We start from the raw sequence: 20347 nt of genomic DNA on the forward strand, positions 1-20347 counted from the left end.
ATATGAGAGTATATCGTCGATCTGAAAAGGGGGGTAGGAGATTAATCTCTACGACCGATAACAGAGAACCTATGAAATAGACCCCCGTTAGGGAAATCATCATATTCAAATAAGTGATACTCCCTTCACGTCCCTCTGACATTCGCTGTACTCTTAGAGGAATCGGGCTTCAACAATGCTGAGAAGCGCATATCAACGTAGAAATCTTAGCACAAACTTACTTCACCACCTCCATAGGAGGCAAAGTTTGTAAAACTGAATTGTGGGTGTGGTGAGGGGTGTATTTATAGGCATTTTGAGGTTTGGGAAACTTTGCCCCTCCTGGTAGGATTGTATATCCCATATGTCACTAGCTCATGGACTCTTGCCAATTACATGAAAGAAATAAAGTTATGGCATGGAAGGAAAGGAAAAACTGTTTGGAGTGTGAAATGTGAAGTGCTAAATGCTCTTAGAGCGCTGGGAATCTTTGCCTCCTCCTAGCGGCCAGGAATAAATTCCAGGAGTAATGGCTTGTGGACGGTAACCACTTTATGAAAGAAATACATAGCGTGTCTTTTTAACTACAGCCCAATATAAACAGCAATTCAAAGTTTACCAGCTCTCCCATTGATATGGATACCTGCTAAGTTATTTAGTAGAGAAATAAGGCTAAATAGGAATCCAGGGAATGCCATTACTGTGATGATCACTTAATAGCTGTAAACAAATGGAAATCATATTTCTTATTTTTGTGCGTAAGTGTATTCCTCAGCACATGAATTTTGAAAGGCACATTTGTGACAAACGTGAAACCAGTCATGTATATAAACACATGGAAAACACATTAAAAGAAAAACATGAAATATTGGTTATATTTTGTAATATATACATTGTAAAACAAACAAATAAAAAAAAATGTAGTGTTTGAGTTGCAACAGTAATACATATTATGTAGGTACATACATAAGAAATTTAGCAGTAAGGATTAGAGAACATCTGTCAATATTAGGAAAGTTAAGTAGGCCACCTCCTTCATAGCAAGGGACACTTTGATTGTAAACAACATCGAATAGAGTGTGGCAAACCATTTCGGCAGCAATAAAAAGTTCTCAGAGGTATCACAATCTTAGTTCTATATCTGTATAACACAACAGAGAGCATGATAGCTAGTGTCTAAAAATCCATACTGCAAACAGATATCTAAAGACGCAATGCCAGCAGGAAAGGAACATACAAGGAAAGAGGAGGATGCCTGAAGACCTATGGGAAGTTCCTACCAACTTGAAATGGCACACAGCTCTATACCTAGTGATTTCTATATAACATCATATGTTGATTTAATATACATATTCAATGACAATGAATGCCAAGTATTACAACTTGTAACAAGAGCCTTAAGAATTCTTAAATTAAGTTTCCTCTAAAAAAGGCAAACAACAAATTCACAGGATTATATTTGCTCTAAATTATTTTACCGGTCAGTGAGGAAAGCACAAATCAAGTTTTTTGCTTCTTTCGAGATATCACTGTCCTCTGGAAATGAGAGGGAGTTCTTATGGTTCATTATCTTGCTATATGTCCCAACCAAAGAATCAGCATAAAAGGGTGTGTCTCCTAAAGATTGCAAAAGGAACATTAATAGAACACATTTTCGAAACGCAAACACATTTCTAACAGTACTGGTGTACATAAAATACTAAGATCCATAACCTACAAGCATATTATATTAACCAGAATTTGTAGATAATCTGAATGCTACATTTTAATAAATTTTTGACTGTAGACATTACAAACCAGGGTTTTAGAACTTACCTTTAAAATGCTTTTTCATGTTTAAAGTGACATTGTATAAAAAAGGAGATTATTCCATACAATTGTATTACTAGTTAAAGAAACATTAAACTTCTTACAAATTCTTTATAAAAACAAGAAATGCATAACATGAATTACTCCTTTAAGAACGCAGCAGTGCAAATTTGTATTAAAATCTTATAATGAGATTCATAGGCATCAGCCTTAGAGCAGTGGCCACAGTGGAACTCTGGTGTACCCCATAATAAAATAAAACTGTGTGTCATGTCTGCTTGACTGCACAATGCTCCCCTGTTTGAGTATTTATCACAATCTGGGTATATTTCTTTAACAGCTTTGCCGTTGGAATCCAAATCATATTTATATTTATGTATTTTTTTTCTTTCATACATAGGCTCTACACTAAAGGGTCATGTGTAAAAGAATATATTTATGTGAATAATAATGTTTGTTATGTTATTATGCAACACAATTGTCATTTTAAATACAGTGCTTTTCTCAACATTTGCTGTTATATAGTCTTTACTGAACAATAGTAACCTACTGAGACTAATTGCTTTTTGGGGGTTGGTTCTTTTGTAATGCATTTTACATTTAAACCAAGTACCAACTGCAAAAACATAATGTATGCTTACCTAATAAATTATTTTATTTCTTGGCAGTGAGAGTCTATGAAATCCATTTATAACCTATGGGAAATACTTCACCTGGCCACCAGGAGGAGGCAAAGACACCCCAAACAAAGCATTAAATATCCCTCCCACTTCCCCTACCCTATTCAGATTTCAAGCTGAGGATAAGGAAAAGAAGAGGATATAAAGGGGTAAAGAGGTGCCAACAGCCTCTTTAGACTCTGAAGAGGGTAGGGGAAGTAGACTCTTACTGTCAAGCATAAATTATGTTATCTTTCTAATGGTAGTGAGAGTCCACTAAATCCTTTCATAACCTATGGGAAACCAATACCGAAGCTGTGGAGTCCACAAAAATTTAAAGGGTTGGAAAGGCAGTTCTAAAACTAGGCACCACCGCTTTAACAACCTTTCTTTCTCCCAAAAGACTGTTGAGGCAGAAACATAAAAATTGTAATACAATTTCTTGAAAGTACGTAAAGAGGACCAAGTAGCAGCCTTACATATCTGTCCAACTGAAGCATCATTCTTGAAGGCCCAGGAGGAAAACACTGCACAAGTAAAATTTACCGCAATCCATGATGGAGGATGCTGGCCCGCTTCTACGCCATGTGAATCAAACTTCTGAACCAGAAGGATAGGGTCACAGCTGTAGCTTTATTCTTACTTGATGAAATTATTTCCTTCTTGGTGATGAGAGTCAACTATTCATAACTGTTGGGAATTCATCAACTGGCTACCAAGAGGCAGCAAAAACACCCTACACCAAGAGCTTTTATATCCCTCCCACATCCTTGTACCTCCCAGACTATTACAATCTAGAAGATGTGCAATCTAGAACTGTTGGGAACTAACACCCAAGCTGTGGAGTCCACGAAAAAAACGGATGGGAAAAAAGAAAAAAAAAAGGCAGGCACCTATTTACCAGAAACTAGTCTGAAGAACCATCCTGCCAGAAGCTGCCACATGAAAATGATAACATTTAGTGAAAGTATGTAACCAAGTTGCTGCATTGCAAATCTGATCTACTGAAGCCTCATTCTTAAAGGCCCAAAAAGTAGATACCGAACAAGTTGAATAAGCTGTGATACGTAAGGGCGGAGACTGGCCCGCCTCCAATAAGCCTTATGAATGAGACTCTTTAACCAGGACGCTAAGGAAACATATGCTGCCTTCTGGCTCTTATGCTTGCCTGAAAAAAATGATAAGCATGCTGGAAGACTGACTGATTAGTGGCTTGCAAATAGAATTTCAGTGCCCTGATGAAAACTGACACCAAATTGTGTAACAAACGCTCCTTAGAATTTTTTGGATTAGAGAATAAATTGGCAACTATAATCTCCTGATTAATATTCTCTGAGGAAACCACATTAAGTAGTTAACTAGAAAGAGTACATAAGACAGCTTTATCTTGATGAAACCCTTGATACAACAATATGGAGGATCACAGTAGAGAGCCAAAGAAATAGCTAATAGAAACAAAACCTTCCACAACAAGAAAAGAAGGATCAAAGCATGCATAGGTTCAAAGGGGAGAGATTGCAGAGTGCAATTAGCCGATTCTAACAAGAGCCCGAACAAAGACTTGAATATCTGTAAGTCTAGCAAGCTTTCTATGGAATAAGACAGAAAGACAGAAAGTGCAGAAATGTGACCCTTCAAAATACTGGCCGACAAACTCTTTTCTAAACCATATGATAGATTTTCCTAGCAACTGGCTTACAAGCCGAAATTAATGTATCTACCATTGAGTCAGAAAACTAAAATTTACCTGATAAATTCATTTTAATTCACTAAAGTAATCCGCCTCCCAGTTTTCAACCCCTGGGATATGAATGTCGGAAATTGTGCATTTAAACTTTAAATCTATTAGGATTACCAAAAAATAGTCACTCATCCAAAGTGTGAGAGCACTCTAGGGTACATTGACCTTCCAGCCAAGCACTCCAAGGAACCAAAGTAGCTTGTCAGTTTGAGCAATCAATAATAGTAAAAATGGTGCCTGAACCAAGAAATTGTCCAAGCACTGAGCCACTGCCACTTCCAGGGCCCTGACCACAGAAAGCAGAATTCCCAGAACCTTGGTAAAATCCTGGGAACAGTAGCCAGCCCAAAAGTAGAAGCAATAAACTGGTAATAAATATCCAAAAAGGCAAACCACAGAAACCGATGATGGTCTTGGTGTATAGTTCCTTTAAGCCAACCATAGTCATGTACAGACCTGGTGATACCAATGGGAGAATTAACCTTATGGCCTCCATCTTGAATGAAGAGACTTTCAGAAACCTGTTTAATGCCTTTAAATGCAGTATAAGTCTGAATGTTCCCTCCTTTTTGGGAAATATGAAAAGGTTTGAGTAAAAACCTTTTCCATGTTCTGATAATGGGACTGGTACAAGGACTACCATGTCCATTTAGTCTGATATACACTGAAGAAAGACTAGTTTTTTTCCAGCCTCCTTGAGACATTAGAAAGAATAAACCTTCCTATCTCCTTCCTTGCTTACACGTGTCACTTTCTTTCTCATATCACATCATGGATGTTCTTTCACTATCTTAAGCTAAATCTCTCCAAAACTGAGAGAGGCACAGAGATCACAAGAAAAATTGACTGCCCTTAATTTATCGGACTATACTTTAACAGCAGAACATATATCACTTCTAACCAAGGGTCTGGGCTTTGCACAGAGTAATACATTTTCTGCTTTTAGAACCATTTTAGATGTCAGCAAATTTGTCAGAAAGTTGACTCTGAAAAGGTTCTTTGCAGCCCAGGACCAGTGGAATACCATTATTACAAAACCAACAAACAGATTATGATGATCAGGTTATTGAGGAGGTAGTTTTACAGGCTGAGTTGAATTTAAATTTTAGTGATAATATTACGTTGAAACAACTAAAAAGCTTAGAGGAAAACTTTGGTCCTAATGATTCTGATATTCCCTTACTAACTAAACGTTTGTCTGATTTTACTCCATTCAATTTAGGGACACAGTTTTGAAAATATATCAGAAACGGGTTGAGAAGGAAATATTGTTATTGGAGGAATCAATAAAAATGAGAAGAACTATATATAATCACGTAAAGAAAAGGCTGCATTGGAGATGCTAGAAAGCAATAAAGAAATTGTAATTAGATCTTCAGATGAAGGTGGGAATGTAGTCCTGAAAAAGGACGACTACATTGTTGAAAGTTTGAGACAACTGAGTGATGTTAATACATATAGGAAGTTGCACACTAACCCCACCTTTAAATTTAGATCTAGTTTGCTTATGGTTTTGAAACAAAGAATATTATTGGGACTCCTTGCTAGGGACCAGGTTGAGTCATTGGTTCCAGAGAACCCTCAGATACCAATTTTTCATTACCTACCAAAAACTCATAAGAGTTTAACAAATCCATCAGGACGTCCCATCATTTCTGGGATTGGGTCAATATTTGAGCGCACTTCAGAATAGATTGACTCAATCTTGCAACCCGTTGTAAGGAATCTTAAGAGCCATTTAATGGATTCTACTCATTTATTGCATGTGGTGCACAACATTGAATGGGAATCTGATTTTAGGTGGGTAGTTGTTAATGCAGCATCTCTCTATTCTAGTATATCCCACTCTTTTGGTATTGAAACTATTAAATATTTTTTTGATACTCTTACTAGGTTTTCAAACGAAATTAAGTTGTTTCTATGTGAAATTGTTGCGTTTCTATTAAAGCATAATTTTTTCATTTTTTTTTCATGTTTAACAAAGAATTCTTCTTACAGACTTGCGGGACTGCGATGGGGGCAAAATGTGCCCCTTTGTTCGTGAATCTGTACGTTGGATGGTGGGAAAACCTTTACCTATACACCGATGTGAATCCTTTTAAGGAACAAATTGTTCTTTATATGCCTTTCATAGACAACCTGATATTTATTGTTAAATAACCTTTTGATTTTGTTGCTTTTATTAAGTACCTTAAGTACCTTAATAGTTTATTGAGTACCTTAATAGCAATGGTTTGAATTTACAATTTGTTGATAAAATACAGAATTAATTCATTTTCTCGATTTGAGTATAAGAGGTGATGTCGAGCATGGTTTTGTAATTATTGACACCTTTCGTAAACCGACAGCTGTGAAAACCATCTTGCACGCCAAACCGTGTCATCCGCCACATTTAGTGTGGTCCATTCCCAGAGGGCAGTTTATGAGACTATGTAGGAATACAAACTCTGATGTATTATTTGATAAACAAGCAAGGGCGTTAATTGAACATCTAAAAATCAGGGGATATGACAAAAAACAGTTAAGATGTACTCTTGACGAAGTTAAAGATGAGACTCGGTCAGATCTGATTTTGGCATCCAAAAGGAAAGATGCTGTAACACAGGATATGGTTGTTTTTTCCACAGAATTTTATCAGGTGTGTTCTATTTTGAAACAGAACCTAAATATCCTGAGGGATGATAATGCCCTAATTGATGTCATTGAAAAATGTAAATTTGTTCCTAAGAAACCATCTACATTATCCACTAAACTATCCCCTAGTCTAGTGTGCACAGGAGGTAAACGATAAAAGTGAGTGGATCAGGCGGAAGTGTACTTACAAATGTGGTAATGGTCTATGTATCACATGTGGAGTTTTGCAAATAGGTAATGGTTTCAGGAGTACAGTAACGCATGAATTTACTAGCTAGTTTAATGCCAATTGTAGAACCTCTTTTGTAGTGTAACTTTTGGAATGTAAGATTTGTTCCCTGCAGAATGTAGGACAAACCTTGAGAGAACTGAGGTCGAGAGAGAGGGAACATATCAGGGATGTTAAGGAGTTCGCTAAGGAATCAGCTATAGCCAGACATCACAACCTAACCCATATGACCAGTGTTTTTAATATGGGGGTTCGGGTCATTGATTGAGTGATGCCTCCAGTTAGAGGTGGTGACAAACAAATTGTTATTAAAACAAGAACTATATTGGATATATAGGTTGAGGACTATTACTCCCATGGGATTAAATCGTGAATGGGATATGAGTTATTTTATTGAATAATGTTAATTTAGTATTAATTATTCCCCTCACCTTTAATGAAATCAGCCATTCCTTTGTGACCCAACTTAAATAATCAAATTTATATTTATTTGAATTTATTTTAAGAGTTATTGTTATTAGATCTCTGAGCTATAGTTTTGGAAGTTATAGCTTTATTCATTTTTTTCCCAATGTTACATTAGTTCATATGTGGTTATTGATAAACTGAAAAAATGAACAAACCAGAATTTGCCTGTAAGATTTATCAGCATATTCAAAAGAATGTGTTTGGTCACTTTTATAGATTCTGCACATGCTTACTTGTGTGGTGAATGAAGATGCTCTGATTTAATAAATTGCCTGTGTTATATGCAAGTTATTCAACTATATGTAATTTAGGTTGTGTTGTGTGATATGAATATTGTCTGCTCTAACATGTTCTCTTTATCCTTATGTAACTACATGAAATTCTCGCTATGCATATAGTAATGTTAATTTTTTTAAACTAATTGATTGCAGGCTGCTGTGCCTTTAAATAGGGAGTCTGCGCAGTGCAAAGTATCCTATCATTAAGTGCCTGTGAGGGCACAAAACTAGTCAGGATGTTTATGGCCATGTACCTATGCTTTTAACCTAGAATTAATAAAGTATTTTGCTTTTTTATCAGCCCTTATCTTTTTAGTGCCTCTTGTTGTGCACTCTTTTGTGTATGTACTTTCGTTTGGTCGTTTCAGCCTGCACCCCTCTCAGCTGGATCATTGTGGACTGTTCCACCTTCCGTAGATCTACATTGTTTACCAGGACCTGCAGCGGCGAGGAGAGTGTGTGTGGATCTCATTTCCCCCCCTTCTTACAAAACCACCATCCATTTTTCTATAACTGTTAATAACTCCATTACCCCAAACCCGGCATGCCCGTCTTGACTACTGCAACTCCATCCTCTCTGGTCTCCCTAGCTGCCGTCTAGCTAATTTACAGTCCATAATGAACGCCTCTGTCAGGCTCATCTTCCTTACACATCGCTCTTCATCTGCTGCACCTCACTGCCAATCCCTTCACTGGCTTCTTCTTGCCTCCAGGATTGAACACAAAATTCTCACTCTGACATACAAGGCCCTCAACTGCACTGCTCCCCCCTATATCTCGGACCTTGTCTCCAGATACTCTCCCTCCCGTCCCCTTTGCTCTGCTCAAGACTGGCTCCTATCTTGTGGAACTCTCTTCCTCACTCCACAAGAATCTCACCTAGTTATGAAAGCTTCAAGCACTCCTTAAAGACTCTAATGTTCAGGGATGTATACAACCTACATTAACTTTTCCTAACCTCAGTTCCTTCCCTTCTTTGCTATCCCCTTGAAACCCCTTTGCCTTTTAGCTTATGAGCCAAGCGGTTTGCAGAGCACCTTCTCGGCAGGGCCCTCTACCCATTTGATTCCTATAAATGTTACCTTGTTTACCACGCCTATGTTTATAGCGCTGCGGAACCTGTTAGCACTCTACAAATAACATAAAAAATATAATAATGAAAACCTGCCTCTCGGAGGCCGAGATATTAACCATATTCTGTACCCCTGACAGATTATTTTCATTTTCAGCAGAGGCCAGACTTGAACGGCCCTGAATAATGCATGAAGTTCCAGAACAATGGGAACTTCACCTCCTGAGTATCCGAAACGCCCTGTGCTGTCACAGACCCCCCAAACAGCTCACCAACCTGAAAGACTGCATCTGTAGTGATGACAGTCCAGGTAGGACAAGTAAAAGAAGCCCCCTGACTAATAGACAGATGATCCAACCAACAAGACTAACTTGTACTGGGATCAAAAAATATCCTTTTAAACAGCCGAGTATAAACCCTACACCATTGGTGTAACATACAAAGCTGAAGAGACCTCATGTGAAATCAAGCAAATGGAATTGCACCTGAAACTAAAATCATAAGACCTAGTACTTCCATACACAGAGCCACTGAAGGAAACAAGAGAGACTAAAAGTGTAGACAAGCTGACACCAATCTGAATTGTCTTTGCTCTATTAGAGAAAAAACTCAGACACTGAGTCTATTTGGAAACATCCTTAAGAAGAACTATTGTGGACATAAACTGACCTTGCTGAACAAAAAGGCAGAATAGACCTGATAGTTAGGATTCCATCTTTCATAATGGAAACTAAGAGTTTTCAAATCTAGAACTGGTCTGAAATTGCCTTCCTTCTTTAGAACAATGCAGAGATCTGAATAAAATACCATTCCCTGTTCCTGCAAATGAACTGGAACAATCAATCCTATATAAACCAGATCAGAGACAGATTGAAGAAAAGCTGTAAGCTTTTATAGGAATCATTGGAACATTGGACAGAAAAAAAATGTCCTGTGGGAGGCCCTGCTCTGAACCCAAGGATCTAGGACAGACTGAAACCAAGAGGGATGGATTTCTTACGGTGCTTAGATTTGTACCAGATCGCATTAGGTCTCTAAACTGAACCCGAGGAGCCTGGCTTTGGAGCAGAGGAGTCAAATTTCTGTTCTTTATTCTTACGAAAAGAACGAAACCAATCATATTTTTCTTTAGGCTTTATCTAAAAGAAGAAAAACTCGTGTGCCTCCAGTTGTAGGCGAAATAATAGAATATAAATCATAACCAAATAACTTCTTACCCTGAAAAGAGAGAGAAAATAATGTAGATTTAGACACCCAGGATTTAATAATGCTTATTAGAGCGCAATAATAATTTATATTGGGGTGGCAAAAATATATATAATGGAGCACCAAAATAAAATATAACAGCACAAAAATTACATCTATTGAGGCATAAAAATAAGATAAGAGAAGCGCTAAAACTGAAGCACAAAAACAATGAAAACTTAGATCTATTTTCTTACATGGCAGTTTGTTGAAGAGGGGTGTTAAAGCTATTAGAGGGCTGCGTAAATATTCCTATTATTTTATATATGACTTACATGGAGAATAGTTGCTTATTTTCAGTGATAAATAAGGTGAAGATACTAATCCAACTACAGAAATTTATCTTTAGTTCTCCTCAGCTCTACTATGGAGAAACGCAAAGAAAAAAACTACTTTAATTTAATAAAATTGAGCGCACAGATGCGCTTCTCCAAAGGCGAGCTGGGGAGAACTGATAGGAGAACAAAGAGAAGAATTCCCCAAACGATTGATAAATCAAGCCCTAATTGTTATAATATCAAATGCTGCATCACAAATAAAGGAATTGGTACTCTGAATTAAACCTAATAGATTAGTGCTAACAGGGTAATCAGAAAACTGGTCTGAAAGACTAGTAACCAATAGGAAGAAGCAGAAACCATATCTGCAATATAAATAGCTGGTCTGAGAATAAAACCGAGTGTAAAAAAGGCCCTTCTATGAAAAGACTCTAGCTTTCAGTCTAAAGGGTCTTTAAAAGAAGTACAGTCTCACAATGAACAGTAGTACGTTGTAGCAACTGGTACACTTTTGTATTAAGGGTTTGAAATATAACAAAAATCCTTCAATAAATAAAGGATGTGTTTCTCTTTTGTAAACTAAGCAGGTAATGGTAGTTTAAATTACCTGAATAGATACTGTGAGATTGTTACTTTTGAAATCTTTTAGTAAATAACATAAAGGTTTGAGACAGCTGAGTAGGTATAACTTTTAGTCAGGTAGAATTAATATTGAGATAGCAATTCAAAGGTATTGAAGTCAAAACCTGTCTTCACGCACACACACAGACATTCTAAAATATATACAGTTCCAAGCAATCCAAACCACACAAACAATATATCATAATTGGATGTTCCAAACTTTACTGATAGTAGTGAGCAGAGTTTGTTGCGGTTTTATATGGCACAACTTATACTGAATTAGGAACATAAGTATAACATTGCTGCACAGAGTAAGTCAGTTCAAACGTGAGGTAAATTAGAGGATACAAAGCAAGGTAAGTATTATCCAGATAGCCAACATACAATACCCCACAAAGATCCGATAAGAGCAGAGCTAAGCAGTGACCGCCGATGGCGGTGAGAAGCTGTGTGTGCGCGGCTTGGTTTCCGGAACGCTGAGGATGTAGATCCGGATGCGTATGAATCTGAAGACGATGTCAGGTAGAAAATCCTCAAGGGAATCAGCTGTATCTACAATTAGCAAGTAGGAATGGCACAAGGAAGCAAACGTAACTGTGAGCTTCAATATTCAGGCAATGAGTGTTGAAAGTTACTGCCCTATAAAGGAAAGTTAATTAGGAGGGAGGGGATAATCCTAAAAGGAATATCACAGATCCCCCCAGTCAAGGAATCACCTCAGGGGATTCCATCCGAGGTTTCTCTGGGTAACGACGGTGAAAAGCAGTAACCAGACGAGGTGCATGTATCTCAGTAGACCTTTGCCAAGAATTTTCCTCCGGACCATAACCTTTCCACTTTATTAAATATTCCAGCTTATGTCGTCTTACTCTGGAATCAAGAATAGACTCAACTTCAAATTCTTCCTGATTCTCCACCAAGATAGGCGGGGGTCTTAGATTAATACCTTGATGGTCTTTAGCAGAATAAGGTTTAATGAGAGACACATGAAATGTGGAATGTATTTTATATGAATCAGGCAAAATGAGTCTAACTGCGTTCTGGTTGATGATCTTATCAATCGTAAAAGGTCCTAAAAATTGATTGGCAAGTTTTTTACATGGTATTTGCAACTTAAGGTTCCTGATGGATAGTAGAACTTGATCACCAATTTGATAAGTGGGACTTGGACTATGATGTTTATCATAGTTACGTTTTTGATAGTCTTTTGCCTTTGAGAGAGAATCCTTCAATTGATCTAACCTTTCTTGTAAAGAATTGGTGAATTCTGTGGCACTAGGTGAGTTTACTTCTTTTCTAGAAAGAGATACGGTATTGGGATTAAATCCATAAGTAGCAAAGAAAGGTGACATTTTAAGAGAAGTGGAAACAGAATTGTTGTAAGAAAATTCTGCCATGGGGATATAATCAATCCAATCATCTTGTAAGTAGGTAATGAAACACCTAAGATATTGTTCAAGGGTTTGATTCGTTCTTTCTGTAAGTCCATTTGTTTGGGGATGGAATGCAGTAGTGTATCTACTATCTACTTTTAGTAATATGCATAGGGATTTCCAGAAAGAAGAGGTGAATTGTGTACCCCTGTCCGTAATTATTACGGTGGGTAATCCATGTAATCTTACAATTTGATTCAAAAAGGCTGTAGCTGTTGCAAGAGCGGAAGGTAAACCTTTCATAGGTATGAAATGAGCCAGACGCGTTAGATGATCTATTACAACTAGTATGGTAGTGTGATGTTGAGATTTAGGGAGATCAACAATAAAATCCATAGATATGGTCTCCCATGGTTTATCTGGGATAGGCAGAGGTCTTAAGAGGCCTATGGGTTTTTTATGGGAGATCTTGTTTCTAGCACAAACATCACAGTTTGTTATGTATAGGTAAATTGTGTGGTTCATCCCAGGCCACCAGAAATTTCTTCTAGTTAATTCTATGGTTTTTTGGATTCCCAGGTGACCAGCTAAAGTTCCATCATGGGTTTGTTTAAGGATAGTGTTCCTTAAAGATTCAGGAATGAACAACTTCCTTTTGTAATAATATAGTCCCGTCTGTGGATCTTTATCACAAGATCCAGGTATGTTAGGGTCTTTATTTAGAACCTCAAGTATTTCTTGTTCTAGAGAAGATATAACTCCTATGAATCTTTCTTCAGGGATTACAAACTCAGGGTCATCAGACAGATCTTTTTCATACATTCTAGATAAGGCGTCTGCCTTAATATTGAGTTTCCCTGGTTTATATGTAATTAAAAAATTAAACCGGTCTAAAAAGATGGACCAACGGACCTGTCGTGAATTAAGTGTTTTACTTTTCTTTAAGTATTCTAAGTTCTTGTGATCAGTGAAAATTATGAAAGGGAGATTTGAACCTTCAAGGAGATGTCTCCAATGTTCCAGTGAACATTTTATTGCCAGTAATTCTTTATCCCCTATAGTATAGTTCTTTTCAGCAGTAGTGAGCATTCTTGAATAGAAGGCTATGGGATGGGTTTCTGTTTTATCTTTATTCTTTTGTGAAAGAATTGCCCCAATACCAGTATTTGAGGCGTCTACTTCAAGAATAAATTGTGTATCAAAGTTGGGTAATGTTAAAACTGGTGCATTAATGAATTGATTCTTTAGAGTCTCAAAAGATAAATGAGCTTCCTTGGTCCAAGTAAATCTCTGTTTCTTACTTGTTAGTTGTGTTAACGGTTTTACAATTAGTGAAAAATCTTTAATAAAACGACGATAAAAATTTGAGAACCCAATGAATCTTTGTAGAGCTTTAACAGTTGTGGGAACTGGCCAATTTACAATTGCAGAAACCTTTTCTGGATCCATCATGATTTTATTTGGTGTTATAATATAACCCAAGAACTTAATTTCTTGAACGTGAAAAGAACATTTCTCAAGCTTAGCGTATAGTTTGTGGTCTTTTAGCCTAGTAAGCACCCAACGTACATGTTTCTCATGATCTTGTAATGTTTTAGAATAAATGAGGATGTCATCCAAATAAATTATAACACATACATCCAATAAATCTCGAAAGATTTCGTTAATAAAATGTTGGAATGTAGCGGGCGCATTACTTAAGCCGAAAGGCATCACATTGTATTGATATAGCCCATAACGTGTTCTAAACGCTGTTTTCCATTCGTCACCTTGTTTGATTCTAATTAAATTATAAGCACCCTTCAAATCAAGTTTAGAATAGATGGTGGCGCCATGTAAGCGTTCAAGAAGCTCAGGAATTAAGGGTAGTGGGTATCTGTTCTTTAAGGTAATATCATTTAGTGCTCTGTAGTCAATAATAGGACGTATCGTCCCATCCTTGTTTTTAACTAAAAACATACCTGCTGCTGCAGGGGAAGTAGAATGTGAAATGAACCCTTTGCGCAGATTATCGTCTAAGTAGGTTCTTACAAAAGCTAGTTCGGTTTGAGAGAGGGGATATATTTTCCCATGTGGAACTTGTGACCCAGGTATTAGATCTATCGGGCAATCGAACTCCCTGTGTGGGGGAAGACTTTCTGCCTCTTTAAGGTCAAAAACCTCTGCCAGATCCTGATAAGGTCTGGGTATCCCATTCTCTAGAGTAGCTATGGTACAGTGTGGGTAACAGGTCTTCAAACAATAAGAAGAACTTAGTGTTATTTTATTTTGAGACCAGTCTATATTCGGGTTGTGTTTCTGCAACCAGGAAAACCCCAGAATTATTGTGTGTAATGATATAGGAATTAAATCAAATGAGATATATTCAGTATGACCTTCCTTAGTGGTTATAAGTAAAGGTATAGTGTGATGAGTTATTGGACCTTGTTGTATTAGTGAACCATCTATTAATTTAACAAAGAGAGGTTTTGCTTTACACACAATAGGTATTTTATTATTCTTAACAAAGGTAGTATCTATGTAACTCCGTGAGGCCCCTGAATCAACCAAAGCTTTAGATTGAATGTTTTTCTGGTCCCACTGTAATGAAAAAAACAAAGTCATTTGTGTTTCCAATGTTAGATTAAATAAATGAGTGCTGTGGGTTAGCTTACCCTTCTTTTGCTTCAGAAGTTGAGGACATGAAGAAACAGTATGCTCTTTATGAGCACAGTAGAGACACAAATTTTCCATTCTTCTCCTGGCTTTTTCCTCTGGTGTGAGGGGACCTTTGATGACTCCAATTTCCATAGGCGTAATGGTACTAGGTCTTTCCTGAGTAGAGGTATAGTTAAAGGGACGTTTTGGTATGACATCATAACCTGCTTTTTCAGCCTTTCTTTCACGGAGTCTTCTATCTAAAGTTGTACTGAGTTTTATAAGAGAGAGAAGACTGTCAGGGGCATCCAGGCGGGAGAGTTCGTCTTTTAAGTTTTCTGACAATCCTAAGCGAAATTGAGTACGCAAACTAATCTCATTCCATTGAGAGTCTTCTGCCCACATTTGGAATTCAGTTGTGTATTCCTCAATGGTTCTTTTTCCTTGCTTTAAGGAACGTAATTTTGTATCTGCAGTGATTTGACTGTTGGAATCCTCATATAGGTTTGTGAGTGCTCGAAAAAAATCTTGTAGTGAATCTAGGATAGGATTATTACTTTCAAAAAACCTATTAGCCCATGTTCTTGGTTCCCCTTGTAAAAAGGAAATGGTTGTGCATACTTTGATTCTCTCTGTATGATATGTACGTGGTCTTAGAGAAAAAAGTAGATGGCAGGCATTTTTAAAATCCCTAAACTCATTCCTTTTACCAGTAAATGGTTGGGGATAATGAACATGTGGTTCTGGGCTTTCAGCACTTTTAATAGGAAAACAGTCTTTTAGTAAAGCTCTCAATGCAGCAGTTTCTGCTTGCACTTCAGTTAACCCTTTATTTAAATAGTCTAGTTTTTGATATATATTAGTTAACTCATTCTTTACTTCCTGAGGATTCATGTTAGGTTGTTATATAAATAAACCCTTATTTTTTAGGCCTGAATATTATGTAGCAACTGGTACACTTTTGTATTAAGGGTTTGAAATATAACAAAAATCCTTCAATAAATAAAGGATGTGTTTCTCTTTTGTAAACTAAGCAGGTAATGGTAGTTTAAATTACCTGAATAGATACTGTGAGATTGTTACTTTTGAAATCTTTTAGTAAATAACAAAGGTTTGAGACAGCTGAGTAGGTATAACTTTTAGTCAGGTAGAATTAATATTGAGATAGCAATTCAAAGGTATTGAAGTCAAAACCTGTCTTCACGCACACACACAGACATTCTAAAATATATACAGTTCCAAGCAATCCAAACCACACAAACAATATATCATAATTGGATGTTCCAAACTTTACTGATAGTAGTGAGCAGAGTTTGTTGCGGTTTTATATGGCACAACTTATACTGAATTAGGAACATAAGTATAACATTGCTGCACAGAGTAAGTCAGTTCAAACGTGAGGTAAATTAGAGGATACAAAGCAAGGTAAGTATTATCCAGATAGCCAACATACAATACCCCACAAAGATCCGATAAGAGCAGAGCTAAGCAGTGACCGCCGATGGCGGTGAGAAGCTGTGTGTGCGCGGCTTGGTTTCCGGAACGCTGAGGATGTAGATCCGGATGCGTATGAATCTGAAGACGATGTCAGGTAGAAAATCCTCAAGGGAATCAGCTGTATCTACAATTAGCAAGTAGGAATGGCACAAGGAAGCAAACGTAACTGTGAGCTTCAATATTCAGGCAATGAGTGTTGAAAGTTACTGCCCTATAAAGGAAAGTTAATTAGGAGGGAGGGGATAATCCTAAAAGGAATATCACATACGTTTAACCAGAATAGATACAGCCCAATCCACTTTGGGAAATATATCCCATAACTCTAGATTGGCTGCCAGTAAAGGATACAATTTTTTAAAACCTTGCAAAAGGATTAAGAGACATTCCCTAGCAAACATGTCAGAGACAGCATTAGGCACCAGAACAGTCCTTAAAAAAAACTGAATTTAACTAGAAACTTTAGGATCTTTAACCCCTAAAGTAATCAAGAGCTCTTTTGAACAAGAACAAATGTGTTCAACTTTGAATAAAAAAGAGGAAATACCAGGTTCAACTTCAGATAAGGAATTCTCATACTCCAAGAAAACTTCATCATCTGGAGACACAATAGTGAGCTCAGAGCACCCCCCCCCCCTTTTTTTATCTGCATTTTCAAAATAAAATGTTCACCAGCCAGGGTTTGTAAAAAGTGAGATGAAACACAGGCTCAGCCCATGTTAATTTTTCTGCATTAAAAATATACACTAAATGAGCCTTTAATGCTGCACTTCTTAACAATTTCAAATTCATATTTGTATTAATGTAAACAATACCAGATGTATATACAATAAACAGTGGCTTGCATTATTGCATACATTAACTGCTATTTATTTCAAAAATAAATTCCACTTAATGTTATCACTATCTCTGTATCACCTTTGTAAGTAGAAAAACAAATAATCAGCCCAAAAAGTCAAGTATTGTGAATGATCCTAATTCAATAAAAAAAATAGCTAATTAGTTTCTTAAACAAATAAAAAAAAGTGGAAACTGGCTGTTCCTCAGCTTTGAAACCAACTTTAGAACAAATAGGAGGAGGATAACTGAGTGACAAGTCTGACGAGTGACTCTGTGCCTTAGTCCAATATTAGTCAATTTATTTATACTTAGTCAGATCGATGTGATAGTTTGTAAACTGATATTCTGATCTGAGCCCTTTTTTTATTTATTCTAATCTGACTACTTCATAGTACAATCTCAGTCTGTCTCTGTAGTGTAAACAATACAAGTGCTGCAATTGCAAATAAACATTAGTAACTAATCTTTTTTTATTCACAAAAACAATGAAATGGTTAATGAGCAAGAAAAGAGACAACGGAATGGCAGCTCAAACACACAGTCTAACAGTCATGAAGTTAACTGACAATGATATCCCATGACATGACACTGGCCTGCCTGACAGCTGTGCACACAGTGAAGTAACTACACAGTCTCAGCTGCACAAAGAGTTACTGTTGTAGACATACTGACTGTCGATATGTGACCCTGCTGCTGTGCTGCCTTAAAGTGAAACTAGCAATAAGGGCGCTCTCCTATACTCAACAAAACTAAGATGTCCTTCAGACCAGTCCATGATCTGACCCTACCTGAGTATGTTCTCCGCTGCCTCCAGGCCTCCGCTCCAGTTCTCACTGGCTCTGCCACTCCACTGAATCAGTCTCCTCTCCTCCTGACTCTCACAGTCTCACCTGACCTAATCCCTGTTGCGTTGCCGCCTAGCCTGGGAGATCACGTGCGCACATGCGTGACTCCCTCAAGATATGTGCGGCAGATAGTGTAAGCTCAGCTGGCTGGTTAAAAACGTCAAATGACCACGGCGAAAAGCCGGTCACGTGACGCTCGGCGGTAAGCCGCCAGTTGAAAGTAATTTTTTTTTTCTAAAGCAGAGAATACTAAGTGCAGTGAAAAAGTGCCACCCCCCAAAATCTGCCGCTCTAGGCACTAGCCTTGTTGGCCTATCCAGTAATACGCCCCTGGTCTGTATGCATTAACAAAATCTAAACATGAGCCCCAAAAATGCACACCTATAAATAATAGAAAGGTGATCAGGAGACTCAGCTCCTTGGACATATTTAGGGACAGAAACCTGATGCTCCTTTATAGCATGTAGCAATGCAATAAGCACTAGTAAATCCCTTAATAAAAAGCTCTAGAGCAAAGAAAAACATTTACCCCCATCTAAGTAGCTTTAAACAATGCTGAGCTGAGGAAAAACAGTGCTTGAAAACGCATGCCAAACTACAGATAAACGTGAGAAAAAGCTCCAAAAACCTGATGCACGCATAGCTGTGCTTTAACCCGACGTGCGAATACTAACGTGCAGAAAAACAGACTAAGGGTTATGTGTTAACCCAAAGAGCGTAAACCTGACAAGAGCAATCCTGACATGCGGAAAACAAAAGAAGCGCGGTAACCCGACAGCACATAACAGACTAAGGGAGGTGCGCTAAACTGAAGAGTGTAAACCCGACATGCACAATCCTGAAGCGCAAAGACAGTCAACACGCAAAAAAAAAAGTGTGCCAAAAAACGCAGCACACAAAGTAAGGGAATTGTGAAGGATCTGTTCCAGGGCCATGTATAAGTACATATATAGAAAAACTTTTAAACATTTAAAAGTGCCGATAATGAAGCTAAATGAGTGTCTCTATAATAGACACTTGTTTACTATTAAAAAAGTAGCAGACAGCCAAACCAGTACTGAAACACATCCGAAGAGGATATAGAATAGGAGCATAATGTAGATCTCTAAAGGGAGGCAGAAGACATGTCCCTGTGACTGATTACAGAGTGCCTATGAAGGATTTCCCATGAGGTAAAACCATTGGATCATAAGCCATAGTCCCAAATACATCCTCCGCTGACAAGCACTGTACTCTGAGGGGAACCGGGCCTCAACATAAACTGAAAACCCCTTTCTCTCAAGAACACATGCACATCTTCATTTTTCAACCTCCTCCAGTGGGGTAAAGAATGAGGTATGCGTAAGGTGGGAGGGGTTTTACAGAGTCATTGAGGTTTGGGTAACTTTGCCTCCTCCTAGTGGTAGAGAAGAGTAATACCCATGAGTAATGGATTGTGGACTCTCCTCACCTGTATGAAAGAAAGACCCTTTACCTCCAGCAAAAGTAGATATTACAGAATCTAAATCGGGACAAAACAATTCATTTTCCTGAAAAGAAAGACAATAATCTGGATTTTGACACCATGTCGGAAGACTAGGATTTAAGCCATAGGGCCCAAGGATTGCCAAAGCCATCCTTTTGATATTAGTGTTCATAATATCAAATACAGCATCATAAATAAAGTATTTGCATTTTTAAGTAAACCCAAAAGATTTTAACTGACAGGGTCACCAAAACACTGTTCTGAAAGACTGGATAACCAGAAAGTTGAAGCAGCAGCCACATCAGCTATAGAAATGGCTGGCCTAAGTAAATAGCCTGCTTGTAAAAAGGCCCTTCTATGAAACGACAATTTCCTATTCAACAGGTCCTTAAGAGAAGTCTTCCAAAGAAATAGTAGTACGAGTAGCCATAGTGGAAATGGCCCCATCAACCTTAGGAACAGTAACCCACAATTTAACATTAGCAGGTAAATGATATAAAATGTTAAACCTTGCAGAATGATTAAATGAACTATCTGGCTTAGAACATTCCCTAGAAATCATGTCAGAGACAGCATCGAGAACAGGGAAAACCTCAGGGAGTTTAACAACAGTCTTAAAAACTGAAGGATCTTTAACTCCTAAAGTAATTAAAAACGAATTTGTTAAACAAAAATAAAAA

General features: G+C 37.5%; 1 protein-coding gene across 1 annotated transcript in view; it reads right to left on the minus strand.

The window, feature by feature from the left end:
* Positions 1 to 20347, minus strand: part of ROCK1 (Rho associated coiled-coil containing protein kinase 1) — a 1092122-nt gene that overhangs the window by 680665 nt on the left and 391110 nt on the right. The window contains exon 8 of the mRNA XM_053714968.1: positions 1458 to 1596. Coding sequence (XP_053570943.1) covers positions 1458 to 1596 — 139 coding nt within the window. The remainder of the gene's footprint in view (positions 1 to 1457; positions 1597 to 20347) is intronic.

Source organism: Bombina bombina, chromosome 5 (assembly GCF_027579735.1).
Source record: "Bombina bombina isolate aBomBom1 chromosome 5, aBomBom1.pri, whole genome shotgun sequence".
NCBI lineage: Eukaryota > Metazoa > Chordata > Amphibia > Anura > Bombinatoridae > Bombina > Bombina bombina.